Genomic DNA, 20,871 nt, shown 5'->3' with positions numbered 1-20,871 from the left:
CCTGATTTACTCTACTTGGTTAGAATGAAAGGAGAAGGCAGAAATTTCCACTTGAGAGGAAATGAAGTACTGCTGGTGGTGGTAAATGAAAATATCAGCAACTAATGGTGCTGGCTCTGATTATTTCTGGCTTTGTGGTGCCTGAGTGCTTAGGGCACACATACAGGCCAGCAATGCAGTTTGCAGATTGCTAGCCTGTATGGAACTTGCCCAACCATCAAGAAAGACCTTGCAGATTTTAATACTATTGCAAGTAATAGTGCTTCTGTAATATAAAGGTGGCATGAATAAAGTGTTTTACCGCAGGAAGGGAAAACAATATCAAAGTACGATTCAATGATGTCCACTCTTACAGCCTTGGTCAATGAAAGAGAAGGATTGGTAAGGGCCTAGGTATAACTTATCTGTTCATCTCCCCGCTTCTCAATGCAAAGGGATCTGAAGGCAGAATGAAAAAAAGCTATGAAAAAATTATTTCAATAGCACTTTTGTCAAAAGTTGCATTGTCAATGTATAACAATGGCCCAGATTTTGTGGTCAGTGGTGAACGAACGGCGTTAGCCATTCATGACACTTACACTTGCTCACAGACGTAATGTGGGCTTTTGCACTGGAACTTGCAGTTATTAGAGAGCCAAAACAGCGCAGCGCCCTCTACAGGGCATCTGGGACCCATGTGAACAGAGCAAGCAACTGTGTGTCTCCTTAACCACAGATTGAAGAATCATTACTGAGACACGCAGGCCCAGATATTTACCTGGAGATGCGTTGGAATTGGCAGGGATCCGATATCATGCAGGAAACCTGGAAGTAAGTTCAGCGCGTCTCTCAGTGGTTTTTACACTCAGCAACCTCATTAGCATTTTACTTCTGGGTTTGGCGTCCAGTGAGCGGCAGCGAACATGATGAGGACCCGCATGACACAATCTCAACTCCAGTATTTAAAGGACCAACCAAAGCTGCAATATGGAGGAGTTGGAGTTTGCAACCAAAGAAGAGGAAGTTCAATAATGGATTCGAGACGGGCCAAAGCTGTGCCCCGTTTCAATGATGCCTCCCTTGATGTACTGCTGGGGCCTGTGAGGAGCCACAGAGAGATACGCTTCCCCAGCAATGGGAGAAAGAAACCTTCTGGTGAAGACAAGAAGGCATGGCTGGAGGTGGCCCAGGAGGTGAGCAGCAGGAGCATTGTGCCACACTCATGGATTCAGTGCAGGAAGCGCTTTAATGACTTGACCAGGTCAGGAAGGGTCGGTACAGTTGCACATTTACCTACATTCTGCTGTGCGCATCTCCCCACCCCTCACTCTGCCTTATCAAGCCTACTCCATCACATCACTCTTCACACTGATCTACCTTGCATGCACACCCATCCTTCTCTTTCTATGTACTTCCTCACATCTCTATCTATCCATCCACTACTGCCACTCCCCACATCCTTATGCAATTTCATGCCTCTCCCTCATAGTCACCCTCACCAAATGCACTCCATTCATCGGGTGAACACATGCCATTACACTCACTCATAGGGTTGTTCTTTCTCTCTTTGCAGGAGAGGAGAGCAGAGAACACGAAGGAAGGGGAGAGAACTGAAGGTGGGCCTCCACACATTTCTCAGCTCACAAATGCAGAGGAGGAGCTGCTGGAGATCAGTGCAGCTCAGTGTCTCTGACCATCCGAGACGGGGTACTCCCAGCTACCTGGTGACACAATTAAATATCAGCAACCCACATGTTATACAGTACTCAGTCATGTTAACTTGATTTCAACAGTGAGCAAAATATGATCACCTTCTAATGATAAGTTGCAACATTCTTACCTTGCCAGTACTAATTGATGTATTTTATCTCCGACAGGGCCTTCAGGCATGAAGCAGAAGTCGGTGGAGGTGGCCGACAATGATTTCTCAGAGGAGCTGAATTCTTCTGAGGGTGCACCGTCACATGACTCAAGCACACCATGCACCAGCTTAGATACTTGCATTTCGGTGACAGGTCTTCCAAGCACAGCGACCACGATTGCAGAGAGAACGGAGCAGTCTGCCTCAAGCATACATGGTTTGATGTCGCAGGGCATTGTGATGATGTGTTCTTGCATGGATAGTGTTGTGTCTGTACCTTTAAGGGAATAACTGGTCTCAGACTGCAGTACCGGCAGTGACCACTCCTGTATAAAAGGCGCTAGCAATCTTCTGTAGTTTCAGTTTCCCGATTGTCTCCATTCAGTAAAGACTTGTTATAATCAACTCCTGCTGTCCGTGTCTCAATTATACGCGGACATAATATTGGCGACGCGCAGATACGAACTTACCTACAGTCTGCACCACCTCATGGGATCCATTCCTGAAGCGAAGTGAGCAGAGGTCGAGGCCAGAAGGAAGAAAGAAGCAGTAGAAACGGGCGTCGACCGTGGGCATCCGCCCCTGAGTCGGTGGAGTTGAAGATTACAGGAGAAGCTGTCGAGAGCGGGGCCTGGTTCCTGTCGACGGTGCTTCAGCTAATCGGGCTGGTGGCAGGTAGTACACTGATCCTTCCTGGGCTGCGGCGGTCGAGAACTCGAGCAGGTGGCTTGCAACGGGGCCGAGCAGCGTTGTCGGGAAGAGGAGAGAGAGAGAGGGTGGAGCACACAGGGCGCGGCCGGTGCTACGAAGCCGGGCAGCGTACGGACACGAGAAGAGGGAGGCAAGAGTCCCACAGGGTTGTTCCACGACGGGAAAATAATAAAATTTAAAAAAAAGAAATATTAAACGCGCAGAAAACCGTGAGGAGCTGCAGGTTGCAACGGAAACCGCGGAAAGCAGTGCTAGCAGCAGCGGGGAAGAAGGCAAAGCGCGGGAGGCGCCATCTTAATCCAGCGGGGAAGAAGGCAAAACGTGTTATCTAAGGTAGACTGGAGCGAGTGGGCAACACCCATCGTTCCTGTCATGAAGAAAACGTTAAGCAATAAGTCTGAGGAGCCAAGGAAGGTTCGCATCTGTGGGGACTTCAAGGTGACGGTGAACCCAGTCCTTCACACAGTACAATATCCTCTTCCAAGGATAGAAGACATCTTCGCCTCACTATCTGGAGGGAAGCGTTTTACAAAAATTGACCTAGCACAAGCGTATTTGCAGATGGAGGTTGAAGAATCCTCTAGGAAGTATCTCATGATAAACACTCACAAGGGTCTGTACCAGTATCATCGATTGGTATTCGGAGTAGCATCAGCTCCGGCGATATGGCAAAGAGCGATGGAACAAGTCCTGCAAGGGATTCTGGGGACTCAGTGTTACTTGGACGACATCCTAGTGACAGGTGAAGATGACCGTGAACACCTTAACAACCTAGAACAGGTGCTCACTAGACTACGGGAACATGGGCTACGAGCCAACCGCCCCAAGTGCGAGTTTTTTAAGAAACAGATATCGTATTGTGGCCACGTGATTGATGAAGAGGGGTTACATAAGTCCCCTGACAAAATTGAAGCGGCTGTTAAGGCCCCAGCACCTGAAAATGTGTCGCAACTGAGGTCATTCCTCGGATTGGTAAATTACTACCATAAGTTTTAACCGAATTTGTCCACAATTCTGCACCCACTGAACGCCCTACTATGAACGGGAGTAGCGTGGAAATGGAGCAATGACTGTAAGCGGGCCTTTCAGAAGAGTAAGGACTTAATCACTTCAAGAGAAGTATTGGCTCACTACAACCCATCACTACCGATAAGACTGGCGTGTGATGCGTCTCCCTACGGCATTGGGGCGGTACTGTCACATAAATTCCTTGATGGTTTAGAGAGGCCGATAGCTTTTGCGTCATGCTCGTTAACTTCAGCCGAGCGTAACTACACCCAGATTGACAGAGAGGCCCTCAGCCTAGTGTGGGGGATGAAGAAGTTCAATCACTACCTGCACGGTCAAAAATTTACTCTACTAACTGATCATCAACCTCTTGTCTCCATTTTCAACCCTCAGAAGGGCGTACCGATAATGACAGCACAACGGCTACAGAGGTGGTCCCTTTTCCTAGGGGCACACCAATATGACATCTAGTACAAAGGAACTAAACAGCATGGGAATGCTGATGGATTGTCGCGCCTACCGTTGCAGACGGTGGAAGAAGAACTTGCAGTGGATCCAATGGAGATATTCCACTCGACCATAGTCGAATGTCTCCCTGTGACGAATGCAAACATAGAAAAGGAAACACGAAATGACCCGACACTATCCCGGGTCTATGATTTAACGGTGAAGGGATGGCCAGCACATGGCGAACCACTGCTGCCAGCATTCTCGCCGAGAAGAGAACAGCTGTCAGTGTGCAGAGGAACCTTGATGTGTGGATCCAGAGTAGTAATTCCACCCAAATTGAAGGATAGAGTGCTCAATGAGCTTCATGAGGGTCATCTGGGAGGGGTAAAAATGAAGAACTTAGCCAGAGCGTTTGTGTGGTGGCCGGGAATCGATAGAGAAGTCGAAGAGATGACCAAGAGCTGTACAGGATGCCAGAAGGTCCAAAACGCCCCACCACAAGCCCCTCTACATCCATGGGAGTGGCCCTCATCTCCATGGCAAAGGGTGCACATTGATTTTGCTGGTCCCTTCATGGACTCGATGTTTTTAATTGCGGTGGATGCACATTCAAAGTGGCCAGAGGTAATAAAAATGTCCTCAACCACCACAGAAAAAACTATCACAGTCTTACGAACCATATTCGCCAGGAATGGGCTGCCTGAACAGATTTGCTCTGACAATGGACCACAGTTTGTGTCTGAAGAGTTCCGGAGGTTCTTAAAGAACAATGGTGTTAAGCATTACACATCTGCCCCATATCATCCAGCCACTAATGGGTTGGCCGAGAGGTTTGTTCAAACATTCAAGAAGGCTATCAAGGCAATGTGTAATGAAGAGATACCCCTACAACACAAGGTGGACAACTTCTTGTTTGCCTACCAGAATGCGACACATGTGGTTACCAACCAAACTCCAGCCATGATGTTCTTCAATCGAAGACTACGATGCCGCTTGGATTTGGTTAAGCCAAACGTCCGAAGAAATGTGGAGAACAGGCAGTTTCAGAATATGAATGAAAGGCTGACCAGGAGTTTTAAGATAGGTCAACCAGTTTTGGCCCGGGACTACTGCACAGAGAAATGGCAGCCAGGAACGATTTGTACACGGCAAGGACCTCTCATGTATACTGTGGACGTTGGAGAGAGCATTGTAAGACGCCATGCTGACCAGATTCTAGAGTCACTGGAAAACGTCAACTCCACACCACGATCTGATACACCTGGCGATGAAACCGACGTATCAATTGCAGCTACCGCAGAATCGGTGATATTGGAAGCAGATGAACCAAACAACGACTTTGATCCAGACTCAACCTTGCCAGAAGAACCTGATACCCCAAAGAGGCGTTATCCAGACAGAATCAGGAAGCCTCCTCAAAGACTGAACTTATAATTGCTTAACCTCAACCAATGTATCTAGCAACCGTAATTGTGATTGTAATTAGTTATCATTTAGTTGTTAAATGAATGTTATGTACTGTTTATCTAAAAGGGGAGGAATTGTTGTGTATGTACCTTTAAGGGAATAACTGGTCTCAGACTGCAGTACCGGCAGTGACCACCCCTGTATAAAAGGCGCTAGCAATCTTCTGTAGTTTCAGTTTCCCGATTGTCTCCATTCAGTAAAGACTTGTTATAATCAACTCCTGCTGTCCGTGTCTCAATTATACGCGGACATAATAGATAGAGTGGCCAGTGCCATGGACCATCAGACGCTCCAATCAACTGAGTCCACGGCCATGCAGACTCTGGATGACAACATGTCTGCCACTTTAAATAGGATGACAGATACCTTGGCCTTACTGCGCCCCACTGATCTGCACGAAAGTGCTCTCCAGCACAGTGGAAGCAGTGATATGTGGCTGGGCCATGAGAGGGATGATAGCCATAGGGGACATGGAAGTGGGGACTCTACTCAAAGTGGGGACTCCACTCAAAGTGCTTCCACTTCTCACCCATTTTCCCCACCTCAGTCCGTAGCCAGCATTCTGCCTCATATCCTGTTGGCTGAGTCTGCCCCTGCATAGGTGTAGATGGAGCAGTCTTTGGTGGGGCCCTCACGGGCTTGAAAACCCGAGATCGTCGGCCAAGAGCATCTCAGCAGTCACAGAAGGGATCTGAGCAGCTTGCCTTTACCTCTGCTCAAGCCACAGGGGTTGCACCTCGTAGGAGCAGTAGGAAAAGCTTTGTAGATGCACATGGGTGTATGATAAAATGTAATGTTGTTAAGTTTCTGTTGTTTAGTTAAAGCACGTAAATATTATTCTTTTGCACTACTTTCCCGTCTTGCCCATTCATGGTTGCTGGGTGGCAAGTCATCTTTTAAGTTGTTTGATGATAAATGGGAAGACATGAATTGACGAGGACCAATGGGGGGATGTGCAAGGGGTGGTTGGTTGTTTGCAGGACTGCTTTCTGTCAGTGGCATTGGCGGTGGGGGGGAAGAGGGGGTGGGTGGTGGCAGGAAGAGTGGCTGTTGTAATTGCTTCTAACATGGGTCCACGGGTGCAACCTAAGTAAACCTTGCATTAATAAGGGCATCCCAGGCAGCAATGTGAGCAGCTGGTGGTGCATTGCCCTCATCACCTTCCTCCTCATCTTCATCCTCCTCAGAATCGTCCAAAGGGGATCTGAGCTCTGCGCTTTGCTCCTCCTGCAGGTCCAAACCTCGCTGCTGCACAATGTTGTGCAGAGCATAGCACACCACGACCATTCTGGGCACCCTGACTGGTGCATACTGAAGGGCGCCTCCAGATCTGTCTAGGCATCTGAAGCACATCTACAGCATGCCGATGGCTTGTTCTGTTACACATCTGATGGTCATATGGCATTCATTGTAGCGTTGTTGGGCTTTATTTGTCAGATTTCTGATGGGTGTCATCAGCCAAGTTTGAAGTGGGTATCCCTTGTCTCCTAGCAGCCACCCATGAAGCCTGTCTGTAGGTCTGAAGACGTCAGGGAGTTTTGACTGCTGCAGGAGAAAAACCTCATGGCAGCTCCCCAGGAATCTGGCGCATACCTGCAGAAGTATCTTTTTGTGGTTGCACACCAGCTGCACATTGATGGAGTGGAAGCCCTTGTGGTTGACAAATACTCCTGGGTGATCTGGGGTGCCCGGATTGCCACGTGTGTGCAGTCGATGATGCCCTACACCTGTGGGAAGCCAGTCAGAGATGCAAACCTGAACACCCACTCATTCTGACTGACGTCATCGCAAGCCCTGGAAGGATCCGGAGGCAAAAAAGTTGAGGATGGTGGTGACTTTGACAGCTGCTGGTGAGTGGTTGAACGGCAGTTTTACACCGCACTTGATTGTACGCATCATTGACTTCAAGGGACGACATGTAGAGCCAGCATTCAATCCAATCATGTCAGTTTCCTGCCAGGCAGGTTAGGTTAAAATTACCCACATAATTTCTAAAATTACATTGGACCTGAATTTGCGGGGAAATGCCTCCGATCCACAAATAAAATGCCCGCGTACCTAGTGGTCCGGTAGGTACGGAGATTCACGGTCCTGGGCCTCCCGTGGGTAGAGGCCCATGTATCGCAAGGGCACAGGCAGTTCACAAGCACCCCTGGGATCATGTGGGCTGGTGCAACCAATGAAAGAGGGGAATCCCCATTCATGCTTATGGGGATTCTGTATGTATGGAAACCCCATAAGTATGAATGGGAATACCCCCAAAAATACCTCTACACTTCAAATAAATAAAAGAAAACCATCACATATTTAAAATGAATTAAAATGGCGCGTGTTAAGGTGAGGGGAGGGGGCAGGGAGGGAGAAATGCATGCATACAGCATGATTAGCTGGAAAGTGTGATAGGCCTGTGGGTTGAGGGGGAAGTAGAATGTGAGAAGAAGGCGTAGGGATGCGTGGCTAAAGGGATGGTGCAGGGGGGAGGGCTATAGTTTCCTGGATCACTGGGTCTGCTTCTGGGAAAGGTGGGACTTGTACAAGTCGGACGGTTTACACCTGAACCAGAGGAGAACCAATATCCTTGTGGGGAGGTTTGCTAGCACTGCTGGGGGGGGGTTTAAACTAACTTGGCAGGGGGATGGGGTACAGAGTGGAGCTATAGTAGGGGGTGATTTACAGCCAAATACAGAGGAAAAAACAAGTCAGCTGGGAAGGCAGAGCAAATATGCGAAGGCAAAAGGGAATATGGCAGGGCTGGAAGGCATTTATTTTAATGCAAGGAGTCTTGCAAATAAGGTGGATGAACTGAAGTTGTTGTTGAGCACATGGGAGTACGATATTGTTGCTATCACGGAGACATGGTTGAGGGAGGGTCAGGACTGGCAGCTCAATATTCCGGGGTATAGAATCTTCAGGCGAGACAGAGGGGGGTGTAAAAGGGGAGGGGGTGTTGCAATATTAATTAAGGAGTCAATTACTGCTGTAAGGAGGGATGATATATTAGCGGGTTCCTCTAATGAGGCCTTATGGGTAGAACTTAAAAACAAAAAGGGGGCAAGCACTTTGCTGGGAGTGTACTATAGGCCCCCAAACAGTCAGGGGGAGATAGAGGAACAGATATGTAGGCAAATCTCAGAGAAGTGTGAAAATAATAGGGTAATAATAGTGGGGGATTTCAACTTCCCCAATATAAATTGGGATAGTCAGAGTGTGAAAGGCTTAGAGGGTGCAGAATTCTTAAAGTGCATCCAGGAGAGCTTTTTGAGCCAACATGTAGAAAGTCCTACAAGAGAGGGGGCGGTACTGGACCTAATTCTGGGGAATGTAGCCGGGCAAGTGGTGGAAGTATCAGTAGGAGAGCATTTTGGCGACAGTGACCATAATTCGGTGAGATTTAAGGTGGTCATGGAAAAAGACAAAGACGGCCCGGAAATAAGGGTTCTAAATTGGGGGAAGGCCGATTTTAATATGATAAGGCAGGATCTGGCCAAAGTGGACTAGGAGCAGCTACTTATAGGAAAATCCACATCAAAACAGTGGGAGACTTTCAGAAGGGAAATAGAGAGAGTACAACGCCAACATGTTCCTGTAAAGGTCAAGGGTGGGACCAAGAAGCAAAGGGAACCTTGGATGACAAGGGATATACAAAAATGCATTAGAAATAAAAGGGGGGCTTTTGGCAGTTACAAAAGACTAAAGACGGAAGAAGCCCTAGAGGAGTATAAAATGTGCAGGGGCATACTTAAAAAAGAAATTAGGAGGGCGAGGAGGGGCCATGAAATAACACTGGCGAGCAAAATAAAGGAAAATCCTAAGATGTTTTATAAGTATATTAAGGGCAAGAGGATAACCAGGGAAAGGGTAGGGCCCATTAGGGACCAAAGTGGCAATCTGTGTGTAGAGCCAGATGATGTAGGCGGGGTTTTAAATGAATTTTTTGCATCTGTGTTCACTATGGAGAAAGACGATGCGGACATAGAAATCGGGCAAGGGGACTGTGACATACTTGAACATATTAGCATCGAGAGGGAGGAGGTGCTAGCGGTTTTAGCAGGCCAAAAAGTGGATAAATCCCCAGGCCCGGACGAGATGTATCCCAGGCTGCTGTGGGAGGCAAAGGAGGAGATTGCAGGGGCTCTGACACAAATTTTCAGAACCTCTCTGGCCACAGGGGATGTACCAGAGGACTGGAGAACAGCTAATGTAGTACCATTATTCAAGAAGGGTAGCAGGGATAAACCAGGGAATTACAGGCCAGTGAGCCTAACATCTGTGGTAGGGAAATTATTGGAAAAAATTCTGAGGGACAAAATTAGTCTCCACTTGGAGAGGCAAGGATTAATCGGGGATAGTCAGCATGGCTTTGTCAAGGGTAAATCATGTCTGACAAATCTGATTGAATTTTTCGAGGGGGTGACTAGGGGGGTGGATGAGGGAAATGCTGTGGATGTGGTTTACATGGACTTCAGTAAAGCTTTTGACAAAGTCCCGCATAGGAGACTGGTCAAGAAGGTAAGAGCCCATGGGATCCAGGGTGCCTTGGCGAGTTGGATCCTAAACTGGCTGAGTGGCAGGAGGCAGAGGGTGATGGTCGAAGGTTGCTTTTGTGACTGGAAGCCTGTGTCCAGTGGGGTACCTCAGGGATCGGTGCTGGGTCCCTTGTTGTTTGTGATCTACATAAATGATTTGGATGAGAATGTAAAAGGTATGATCAGTAAGTTCGCAGATGACACGAAAATTGGTGGGGTGGTAAATTGCGAGGAGGAAAGCCTCAGGCTACAGGACGATATAAACGGGTTGGCCAGATGGGCGGAAAAGTGGCAAATGGAATTTAACCCTGAAAAGTGCGAGGTGATGCATTTTGGATGGACAAATAAGGCAAGGGAATACACAATGAGTGGTAGGACCCTAGGAAGTACAGAGGGTCAGAGGGACCTTGGTGTACATGTACATAGATCCCTGAAGGCAGCGGAACAGGTAGATAAGGTGGTTAAAAAGGCATATGGGATACTTGCCTTCATTAGCCGAGGCATAGAATATAAGAGCAGGGAGGTTATGATGGAGCTGTACAAAACGCTGGTGAGGCCACAGCTGGAGTACTGTGTGCAGTTCTGGTCACCTCACTATAGGAAGGATGTGATTGCTTTGGAGAGGGTGCAGAGAAGATTCACCAGGATGTTACCTGGGATGGAGCGCCTCAGCTATGAAGAAAGACTGAACAGGCTGGGGTTGTTTTCCTTGGAGCAAAGAAGGCTGAGGGGGGACCTGATTGAGGTGTACAAAATGATGAGGGGCATAGATAGGGTAGACAAAGAGGAACTTTTCCCCTTAGTAGGGGGGTCAATAACAAGGGGGCATAGATTCAGGGTAAGGGGCAGGAGATTTAGAGGGGATTTGAGGAGGAACTTTTTCACCCAGAGGGTGGTTGGAATGTGGGACTCAATGCCTAAAAGGGTGGTAGAGGCAGGAACCCTCACAACATTCAAGAAGCATTTGGATGAGCACTTGAAATGCCATTGCATGCAAGGCTATGGACCAAATGCTGGAAAATGGGATTAGACTGGACAGGGGTGGATGGGCGGCGCAGACACGATGGGCCGAAGGGCCTCTTTCTGTGCTGTAAAACTCTATGACTCTATGACTCTAATAACATACCATTGTGACCAGCCTATCAGACTCTGATTCGCAAATATGAAGCCCCAGATCCCCGTAGCTCACCACATCACCATCATACAATCCTTGTCTCATGGTGTATCACAGTGTCCTCCTGGGCGCAAAAGTGAAATGAGAGAGACCACAAAATATTCCAAACACAATTAATAAATTTATCTATAAACATATCACACATATCATTTAAATTCTAATAACTAATGACCCTTGTGTCTGCCATAGTTGAATAGCTTTCATTGTGTGCAAGATGTGAGATGTGGGTGTGAGTGTTGGTAGGTAGAGATTGTTGGTGGGTGAGTGCTGGGGGTGTGGTGCTTTGGGCAGTGTGTGCAGACTGTGCTTCAGATGGTGGTATGTAGCATTTGTTGAAGCATTGACTCACCCTGACCACCCGAGTGAGGTCGTTAAATTTCTTTCTGCACTCTGTGTTTGTCCTGGGGACCACAGTGCTGCCCAAGACATGCTGGGCTACCTCCCTCCACATAGTGCAGACGACTTGCGACGGGGGCCTCCTACCACTTGCTGGGTAGAGCACCGCCCTCCGTCTTTGCACTGCGACCACCAATGCCTCCAATGCGTGATCGCAGAATCTGTGGGTTCTCTCTCTGTGGCGTGGACCTGCCATCATTACGGCTGCTTGAGTCGTCCGGCTCCTTCTTGAGCTGCTGCTGCTGGCTGAGATGGCTGCAGAGCCAGCAATAATGAGAATGAGGTTCTGCAGCATCAATGAACCTCCCTTTTAAGAACTGGAAAGAACCTGTGGCAATGATGACCTGTGATTAGACTGCACCTGATATTGATTAGCACTTTGCGTTTAACACCACTGAGCTAGGCCATTAGCGCTTGACTTAGCGCTCCAATCCTTTCTTTGCACAATGAGACTGAATTTTGCGTGCTGTCTGAAGCATTAGTGCCTGGCGCTAATTCTCAAACTTCAAAATTTACCGCCCATTCCTGGGCTATAATGAATTTCTCCCCCAGAGTCTTTCACAAGCTCAGGATGTCCCAAAGCTTTACAGCCAATGAAGTGCTTTGGAGGTGTAGTCACTGTTGTAATGCAGGAGAATGCTCAAGATGCTTGGCAGTATCCAGGACAAACCAATTACCTTGTTTTGTGCCCGTGTCACTGGACTCAATATCCACCTCCCTTTGAAATATCTATTTTTGTGCTTGAAGAGCTCTAGCCTATCAAGTTGCTCTTTAGAGCTCTTCCCTCTGAAATTTGGCATTGATATTGGTCCTGAATTTGCAGTTGGAGGCTTCCCGCGGGGAAATGCCTCCAATCCGCAAATAAAATGCCTGCGTACCTGGTGGTCTGGAAGGTATGGAGCTTCGCGGTCCTGGGCCTCTCCCGGTACCCACAGGTAGAGGCCCATGCATCCCAGGGATGCAGGCGGTTCGCAAGCGCCCCGGGATCACATGGGCCAGCCCAACAAATGAAAGAAGGGGATCCCCAGTCACGCTTTTGGGGATTCCATATGTACGGAAACGCCATGAGTATGAATGGGAATCCCCCCAAAAATAGCTCTACACTTCAAATAAATAAAATTAATTAATTAAAATTACATTTAATTAAATATTTAAAACAAAAATGTAATTGTTTGAAAAGTAAATCTACATGTTTTAAAGAGGCTAAAAATAAACTTACCTTATTTCACAGTTTTTTGAATGTATAAATTATTGATAAAATTTTATTTTTCTGATTTTTAAAAACCTGCTTTTACCAGGCGTAAGAATTTCATGGGCATTCGCTGGGCAGATGTTTGGCAAATTGCCCGCGAATGTCCTTTTCCGGGGATGCTGATGATCGACAGATCACAAGTTTCGGGTTTTAATGCATGCGCAGCGCATGCCTAAATCCGGAACTTGAATGGCCCTTACAGGTACGTGCGCACCTCATACGCACCTGTAGGGGCCGCAAATATGGCCCATTATATCACACATAGCTGATAATGGCCCTGAATTTGCGTTCGGAGGCTTCCCACGGGCGGATGCCTCTGACCAGCAAAAAATTTATGAACTTACTTGATGGACCCGCAGGTTCGGACACTTGCGCTCCTGGGCCTCTTTGCGTAGGCCTGTGTAGAGATCCATGTATCCCAGGGGCGCAGGTGGTTCGCAAACGCCCCAGAATCACGTGGGCTGGCGCAACCAATGAAAGAAGGGGGATCCCCATTCATACTTATTAGGATTCCGTACATACGGAATCCCCATAAGTATGAATGGGAATACCCCCAAAAATACATATACACTTCAAATAAATTTTTTAAAAATCACATATTTAAAATTATTCAAAATGGCATTTAATTAAATATTTAAAACTCATTTTTGAAAAATAAATGTACATATTTTAAAGGGGCTAAAAATTAACTTACCTTATTTCACAGGTTTTTAAATGTATAAATTATTTGAAAAAAAGTTATTTTTCTGTTCTTTAAAAGTCTTATGCTGGTAAAAGCAGGCCTTACCAGGTGTAAGAATTTCATGGGCATTCGCTGGGCAGAAGTTGGGCAAATGGCCCAACTCTCCATCCGCGGATGCCTTTTTCCGGGGATGCGGAGGAATTGTCAAAAATATTCTTTGCATGCCTAAACCTGGAACATGCGCGGCCCCTACAGGCACGTACGCATCTCGTATGCACCTGTAGTGGCCGCAAATTATGGCCCAATGACTTTTAAAGTGCTCCAATTTGGATCAGTTAGAATTCTCAATGGCTGAAGGACTGCACCTGTAATCACTGCTTAAAAGTTGACGCAAACACGCTTTATTCCACAATTCCACTTAACTTATGGATTTTACTGTGTTTCAGACAGCATCAGTTAAAAGGAATATATTCTACTTTTAAGTAATTGAGTTTAAGAATTAAAATTTCTGCATATATCAAGTTTATTCTGTAAAAATGTTTGAATAAGAAAAACTAAAATGTCCATGGACAACAGAAACTGATAATCAACTTTTTCTTTGCAACGTATTTCAGGAAATGTTTGCATTATTAGGCATGATTTAAAAAATGTAGGTAAGTTTTTCTTGAGTGTGTGCCAAACATCTAGATGTGCGCTTCCTGAGATTGTGAATGTTATCGTAGTTATTGTTTGACCTGCACAGTCCAAATGTAATACATTACAAATAGGACTGAAGCATTGACGTGATTGTATATTAGTGCATTTTGTTTACTGCAGTAGCTGTAGCTGAAATGCTTTAATTAGCTGTCAAGCTGTGTCCTGGTTTTCTCTGAACAGGTTCTCCCAACTCCTGGAGTCAGATGGATGTCACCAAGCAGCTCAGCAGAGCAGGTAAACAAACACAACAGTGAAACAAAGCTGAAATAACAACAGAAAATGCTGGAAACATTCAGCAGGCCAGGCAGCATCCGTGGAGAGAGAAACAGAGTTAACGTTTCAGGTCTGGGACCCTTCATCAGAACTGGAAAAAGCTGGAGATGTAACAGATTTTAAACAGGTGCAGAGGCAGGGAGGGGAGGAAGGAACTGAAGGAACATTCTGTGCTAAGGTAGGAGGCAGAAAAGATAAAATGTTGCAAATGGGGATGGCAAAATCATACAGCCTGAAAAATGGGAGCAGGGGTTATAGTCTGAAATTGTTGAACTCAATGTTGAGTCCAAAAGGCTGTAAAGTGCCTAATCGAAAGGTGAGGTGCTATTCTTCGAGCTTACGTTGAGCTTCATTGGAACAATGTAAGAGGCCGAGGACAGAGAGATCAGAGTGGGAGTGAAGCGGAGAATTAAAGTGACAGGCGACCGGAAGCTCAGGGTCACCCTTACGGACTGAACGGAGGTGTTCCGCAAAGCGGTCGCCCAATCTGCGTTTGGTCTCCCCAATGTAGAGGAGACCGCATCGTGAGCAACGAATACAGTATACTAAATTGCAAGAAGTACAAGTAAATCGCTGTTTCACCTGGAAGGGGTGTTTGGGGCCCTGGACAGTGGGAAGGGAGGAGGTAAAAGGGCATGTGTTGCATCTCCTGCGCTTGCACGGGAAGGTGCCTAGTAAAGGGGAAGGGCTGTTAGGGGTGATTGAGGAGTGGACCAGGGTTTCGCGGAGGGAGCGGTCCCTTCGGAATGCTGAAAGGGGAGGTGAGGGGAAGATGCGTTTGGTGGTGGGATCACGTTGGAGGTGGCGGAAATGGCAGAGGATGATCCGTTGAATGTGAAGGCTGATGGGGTGAAAGGCGAGGACAAGGGGACCCCTATCGTGGTTCTGGGAGGGAGGGGAAGGGGTGAGAGCAGAAATTCGGGAAATGGAATGGACACGGTCAAGGGCCGTGTCAACCACAGCAGAGGGGAGTCCTTGGTTGAGGAAAAAGGAAGACATGTCGGAAGCACTGGTATAGAAGGTGGCATCGTCAGAACAGACGCGGCGGAGACAGAGACACTGGGAGAATGGAATAGACTCCTTACAGGAAGTGGGGTGGGAGGAAGTGTAATCCAGGTAGCTGTGGAAGTCAGTGGCTTGTAGTGGATGTTTGTCGATAGCCTATCGCCAGATATGGAGACAGAGAAGTCAAGGAAGGGAAGAGAAGAGTTGGAGATGGACCATGAGAAGGTGAGGGAAGGATGGAAATTGGAAGTAAAGTGAATTGACTTTTCTAGTTCAGGGCGAGAGCAGGAAACGACACCGATACAGTCATCGATGTACCAGAAAAAGAGGTGAGGGAGGGGACTTGAGTAGGACTGGAACAAAGAATGTTCCACATATCCCATGAAAAGGCAGGCATAGCTAGGGCCCATGTGGGTTCCCATAGCAACACCTTTAATTTGGAGGAAGTGAGTAGTCAAAGGCGAAGTTGTTCAATGTGAGAACAAGTTCAGCCAGGCGGAGGAGGGTGGTGGTGGATGGGGACTGGTTGGGCCTCTGTTGAAGGAAGAAGCAGAGTGCCCTCTGGCCATCCTGAGGTGTAGAGGGATTGGACGTCCTTAGTGAAAAGGAGACGGTTGGGGCCAGGAAAGTGGAAGCTGTTAAAGGGGCGGAGGGCGTCGGAAGAGTCGCGAATGTAAGTGGGAAGAGACTGGACAAGGGGAGAAAAAATAGAGTCGAGATAGGAAGAGATAAGTTCCGTGGGGCAAGAACAGGCTGAAACGATGGGCCTACCAGGGCAGTCCTGTTTGTGGATCTTGGGAAGGAGGTAGAAGCGGGCTGTGTGGGGTTGGGGGACTATGAGGTTGGCGGCCATGGAGGGAAGATCTCCAGAGGAGATGAGGTCAGTGACAGTTTTGGAAACAATGGCTTGATGTTTGCTAGTGGGGTCAGGGTTTATGTATGTTGACTAAGTTGGTGTTTTTAATCATGTTAAATATCTAGTGCAAACTCATTCCTTTCCAATACCTCAAAACTGGAATTTCTTGCCTCCCTCAGTTTTTCCGTTCTGCTAGAGACTTTTAAAAGTGTAAATTAATATTGATTGACTTACCTCGTCTTCTCTGCTACTCTTTTCAACCTTGATGGTGTTCTGCATTATGGGCCAGGATATCTGTAGTGAAAATCTGAAAAGTAAAATGGCTTATTTTTATTTTTAATATAAAAACAGAAAATGCTGGAAATACTCAGCAGGTCAGGCAGCATCTGTGGAAAGAGAAACAGAGTTAACATTTCAGGTAGGTCATCGAATGTAATATTTTCAGCAATTTCTGTTTTTATTTCAGATTTCCAGCATCCACAGTATTTTGCTTTTGTATTATTTTTATTTTTGTTCATTGTTCTCATTTAGTTGATTTTCACAATTCTTTAAAACTGATTAATTGAAACAGATTTTCACAATAACTGAGTAAGATATTTTTAAGAACGTTAATTTTTGTGTCTGATGATCAAAATCATCCATTTTAAAAAGGCATTTGCCATATTAGTATTAGTGAGTTAAAGATCTGCAGAGGGAGGGTTGGAATTCTGCTGAATGCAATGCATCATGTAAAGTTCCTATGCATGCTATTTTTACAAAGTTGCTAACCCATTTATTTTAAAGAGATTAACAACTTTATGTATAAAATTATGAGGGGCCTAGATAGAGTAGATAGGAAGGACATATTTCCCCTAGTGGAGAGGTCAATAACCAGGGGGCATAGATTTAAAGTAATTGGTAGAAGGATTAGAGGGGAGTTGAGGAGAACCTTTTTCACCCAGAGGGTGGTGTGGGTCTGGAACTCACTGTCTGAAAGGGTGGTTGAGGCAGAAACCCTCATCACATTTAAAAAGTACTTGGATATGCACTTGAAGTGCTGCAACCTACAAGGTTACGAACCAAGAGCTTGAAAGTGGGATTAGGCTGGATAGCTCTTTTTCGGCCAGCATAGACATGATGGGTCAAATGGCCTCCTTCTGTGCCATAAATTTATATGATTCTATAATAAACAGCACATATAAGGATTTTGCACAAGTGAATTAGCTGGTATGCTAAAATAATGCTCAATGGAATTTAAACTCTTGGGCTTCCTTGATGGCTCAGTTGGTAAATACACTGTGCAACTGAGCCATACAAACTGAGGAAAGTCATAAGTTTAATGCCAGATCTGTACTGAGTTTATGAATCCTAGATGGGATAATTGGAGCAGGGGGCATTACAATTAGCCTTAGCACTCTTGGTTCAGAAAAGCACAAAGCAAATATCAGTCAAGGATCTTGCTACTGATCGCTATCTAGGCACTTCTGCATGTATGTGAGGTAAGAGCAGGTTTGGGCTCAGCTATAATGCTCCCAGTACTCAATGTCTACATTCACACATGGAGGATGGCCACTTGGGCTGGGTACCACAAGGATAGCAATGCCTGCGGAACTATCTGAGTCTCCATCTTCAGAAGAGGAGGGCACAGGGGTCTATATTATAGGCAAAAATAAATTTAAACCCAGTTTCTAAATAGTGTCTTGATGCACATGGTTCTTGAAACTCTTTCACAGCCCTGTCCCAGTCAGTTAGATGCTCTCAGAATTTCAGTGAGCTCTGCTTATTGGAATTATGTCTCTGAATGCTGCATGGAGTAATGTTCTGCTCTCACACTTCTAGCTCATCTTGGGGAGGAGTAGTTTAATCATTTTAATGGCTGTACTCATAAAGAAAAGTATCTATTTATGTTTATCTATATATATAAAGCAGTTTGTCTCTCTGTTTGTCTGTTTGTCTCTCTGTATGTCTGTCTGTCTTTCCGTCTGTCCGGCTATACAATCAAAAGTTATAGGCCTAGAAATTCAGTGGCCTGCGCCACCAGTTTGCGCCCAAAGAGGGCTTTTGCGCCACTGTCCAAACCTACCGCGATATTTAGCGGGGCGCTAATGGCGGCGTTAGCCTGTAGCGCTGCGCCGCCACTGTTGACGTCATCAGTGTGCGCAGCGCCCCGCTATCGCCCCGCTGGCCATATTTGGTCGCTGCCGCCTCCTCCGCGCCGGCCGCAAACAGCGACCGGTACACAGGGGCGAGTTAAGGTGGAGGTGCGGCCGGCCGCTTTTTCGGCGGCCGCCTGCCCGCACCTCCGTCCCCGGCCTCCTACACCCCCCCCCTCCCCGCGGCATTGCTGGCTGTTTCCCGAGAGCCCGGCACTTCTCCTTGGTGCCGGGCTCATTTGCCGGCACTCGCGAGCGGGGATCGCGCTGTTGCAGGCACCTCCCCCTTAAGAGTGAGAGGAAGGCCTGCAGTACCGCAGGTTGCCGTGCCACAGCGGGTGGCGCTGCGGCACTTTGCACGCCGATATTCAGTTTTAGCGCCCCAAGCGGGGCGCCGAAACCCTTGTTTAGCGGCCGGCTTCCACTTGGGGCGCTGAAACTGAATATCCCGCTGGCGCAAGTGGCTCCGCGCGCAGCGGTAATTCCGGCGCCCAGGCGAGCTGGGCACCCCAAACTGAATTTCTAGGCCATAGAGCGTACCTACACATATGTTATATCAAAAGAAAGCTTATCATTAGGGGACTCTAATAGGCGTATTTACTTTTTGGTCAGACAAAAATTGTTCCGACAGTATACAAAAAAGGTTAAAAAAACGGCAACATTCCGCTCATTAGCGTTGAGTGACGTGATGGTTGCCCAATCGTACAGGGGATTAACCTGATGGTTGACCAATTGGTGCGTCACGGGGGGCATTTCATTGCGTGTGTGGGCGGGCCTAATCCTTCTGAGCTGAGGTGAGTGGCCGCCATCTTGATTCCTAACTCTTCATTTCTTTTTCCCACTTTCTGCGTGTTTATTTTCAAATCTAGATTTCCAGCAAAACAAAAGTTGCTTTTTAAACACAACTAAATTGTTTTTTTTTTAAATTTAATTAATTTGTAAATCTTTTCTCTAACCTCATTAATTTTCCTACCTTTCACCCTTTTCCAGGGTTACCCCGGCTGCAGGCCTCGAAGCCTCGGCCTCTCCTCCCCAGCCACGCCCGAGCTAGACACCTCCCATCCCGCTCAACAAGCGGCCCGCGATCGCTGCCATCTTTGTAAAGGCTGGCGGGCCGGGCCTGAGCCGAGCGTAGCCACTGCCGCCATCTTTGTAAAGGCTGGCAGGGTGGTACGGAGCTCCGCAGAGCCATCGCCGGCGCTGGGCTCAGGTGCTTTGTGGCCTGTGGCCGAACAGTGGCTGCGGAGCTCGGGCTGCCCGGGGCGCTGGGCTCGGCTGGGCCATGTCAGTGCGGGTGTTTGCCTCGGCCAACGGCATCAGGGTGACGGCCGAGGCCACCAAAAGCGTCCAAGGGAACGCGTTCATCCAGGTGCCGAGGCCCGGGCCCCGGGGCGGAAAGAGGGATTGGAGCGGGTGATGGGGGGGGTAGGGGAGGAGGGGGGAGGAGTGAGAGGGAGGAGGAGGGAGAGGGGGGAGGAGGGAGAGGGGGGGAGGAGGGAGAGGGAGGAGGAGGGGGGAGAGGGAGGAGGGAGTGGGGGAAGGGGAGAGGGGGGGAGAGGGAGGAGAGGGTGGAGGGAGAGGGAGGGGGGAGTGGAGAGGGAGGAGGGGGAGGGGAGAGGGAGGAGGGGGAGGGGGGAAGAGGGGGGGTAGGAGGGGGGAAGGGGGGGAGGAGGGGGAGGGGGGAAGAGGGAGGGGGAGGTTGGAAGGGGGAGGGGGGAGGAGGGGGAGAGGTGGGGAGGAGGGGGAGGGGGAGAGAGGGAGGGGGAGGAGAGAGAGGGGGGAAGAGGGGGAGGGAGTCGGGGTTTCATCAATTAGGGGCATTTCCTAATTAAGAAAAAGTCACAGAAACGGATACAGATTTATTGGCATCATTCGAACAACCAGCAAAGATTCAGCATCAAACTATGTCTGAGTTTCTGCTTCACACAGGCGGTCAGAAGCTGCAACGTAAGACTTCAAGCATTACTAACTACACCCTGGATCCCAAATATTAACCAGAATTATATTCAACTAGCTGGGGGAGCCCGGCTTTGCCAGGGCTGTTTTGGGCCGGGCGGTTTAAATCGAGTCCCAGGCTTTGGGGCCTGTCTGTCTGTCCCTGTGTGAATCTGCTGCCGGGCAACATTTCTACCTTTTAATAGCTTCAAAGATGAAAGCGAAAGTACTTATAAAACGTTTTTGGTAAATGTTATGTAATTTTTAAAAGAGATACTAACTTTTTCGAAGCTGGATTAGCAGAGTAGTTTGAGCTGGAAGTAGTGAAGCAATGGCTGCCCGATGACTGAGTTGAAAAGCATTAGTCCCGCCCACAGATGCAGCGATTGGCCAACCATCAGGCGACTGAACTGTAGGATTGGTCAATCGTGCCGGCACAGGATTGGTCGACCTTGACGTCAGTCAATC

General features: G+C 47.7%; 1 protein-coding gene across 2 annotated transcripts in view; it reads left to right on the top strand.

Moving 5' to 3' along the window:
• LOC147125085 (uncharacterized) overlaps window positions 1-20,871 on the top strand; it is a 95,859-nt gene that overhangs the window by 8,990 nt on the left and 65,998 nt on the right. Inside the window, exon 2 of one of the 2 annotated variants that reach the window (XM_085997162.1) lies at window positions 14,383-14,436. The exons of the other annotated variant lie outside the window; for it this stretch is intronic. Within the exon in view, the coding sequence (XP_085853288.1) occupies window positions 14,383-14,436 (54 nt within the window). The remainder of the gene's footprint in view (window positions 1-14,382; window positions 14,437-20,871) is intronic. 2 annotated transcript variants of the gene reach the window in all.

This window comes from Somniosus microcephalus, chromosome 1 (assembly GCF_052327205.1).
Source record: "Somniosus microcephalus isolate GS21.2 chromosome 1, FLI_Smic_1.0, whole genome shotgun sequence".
Taxonomy (NCBI): Eukaryota; Metazoa; Chordata; class Chondrichthyes; order Squaliformes; family Somniosidae; genus Somniosus; species Somniosus microcephalus.
This window is presented reverse-complemented; position numbering and strand designations above follow the sequence as displayed.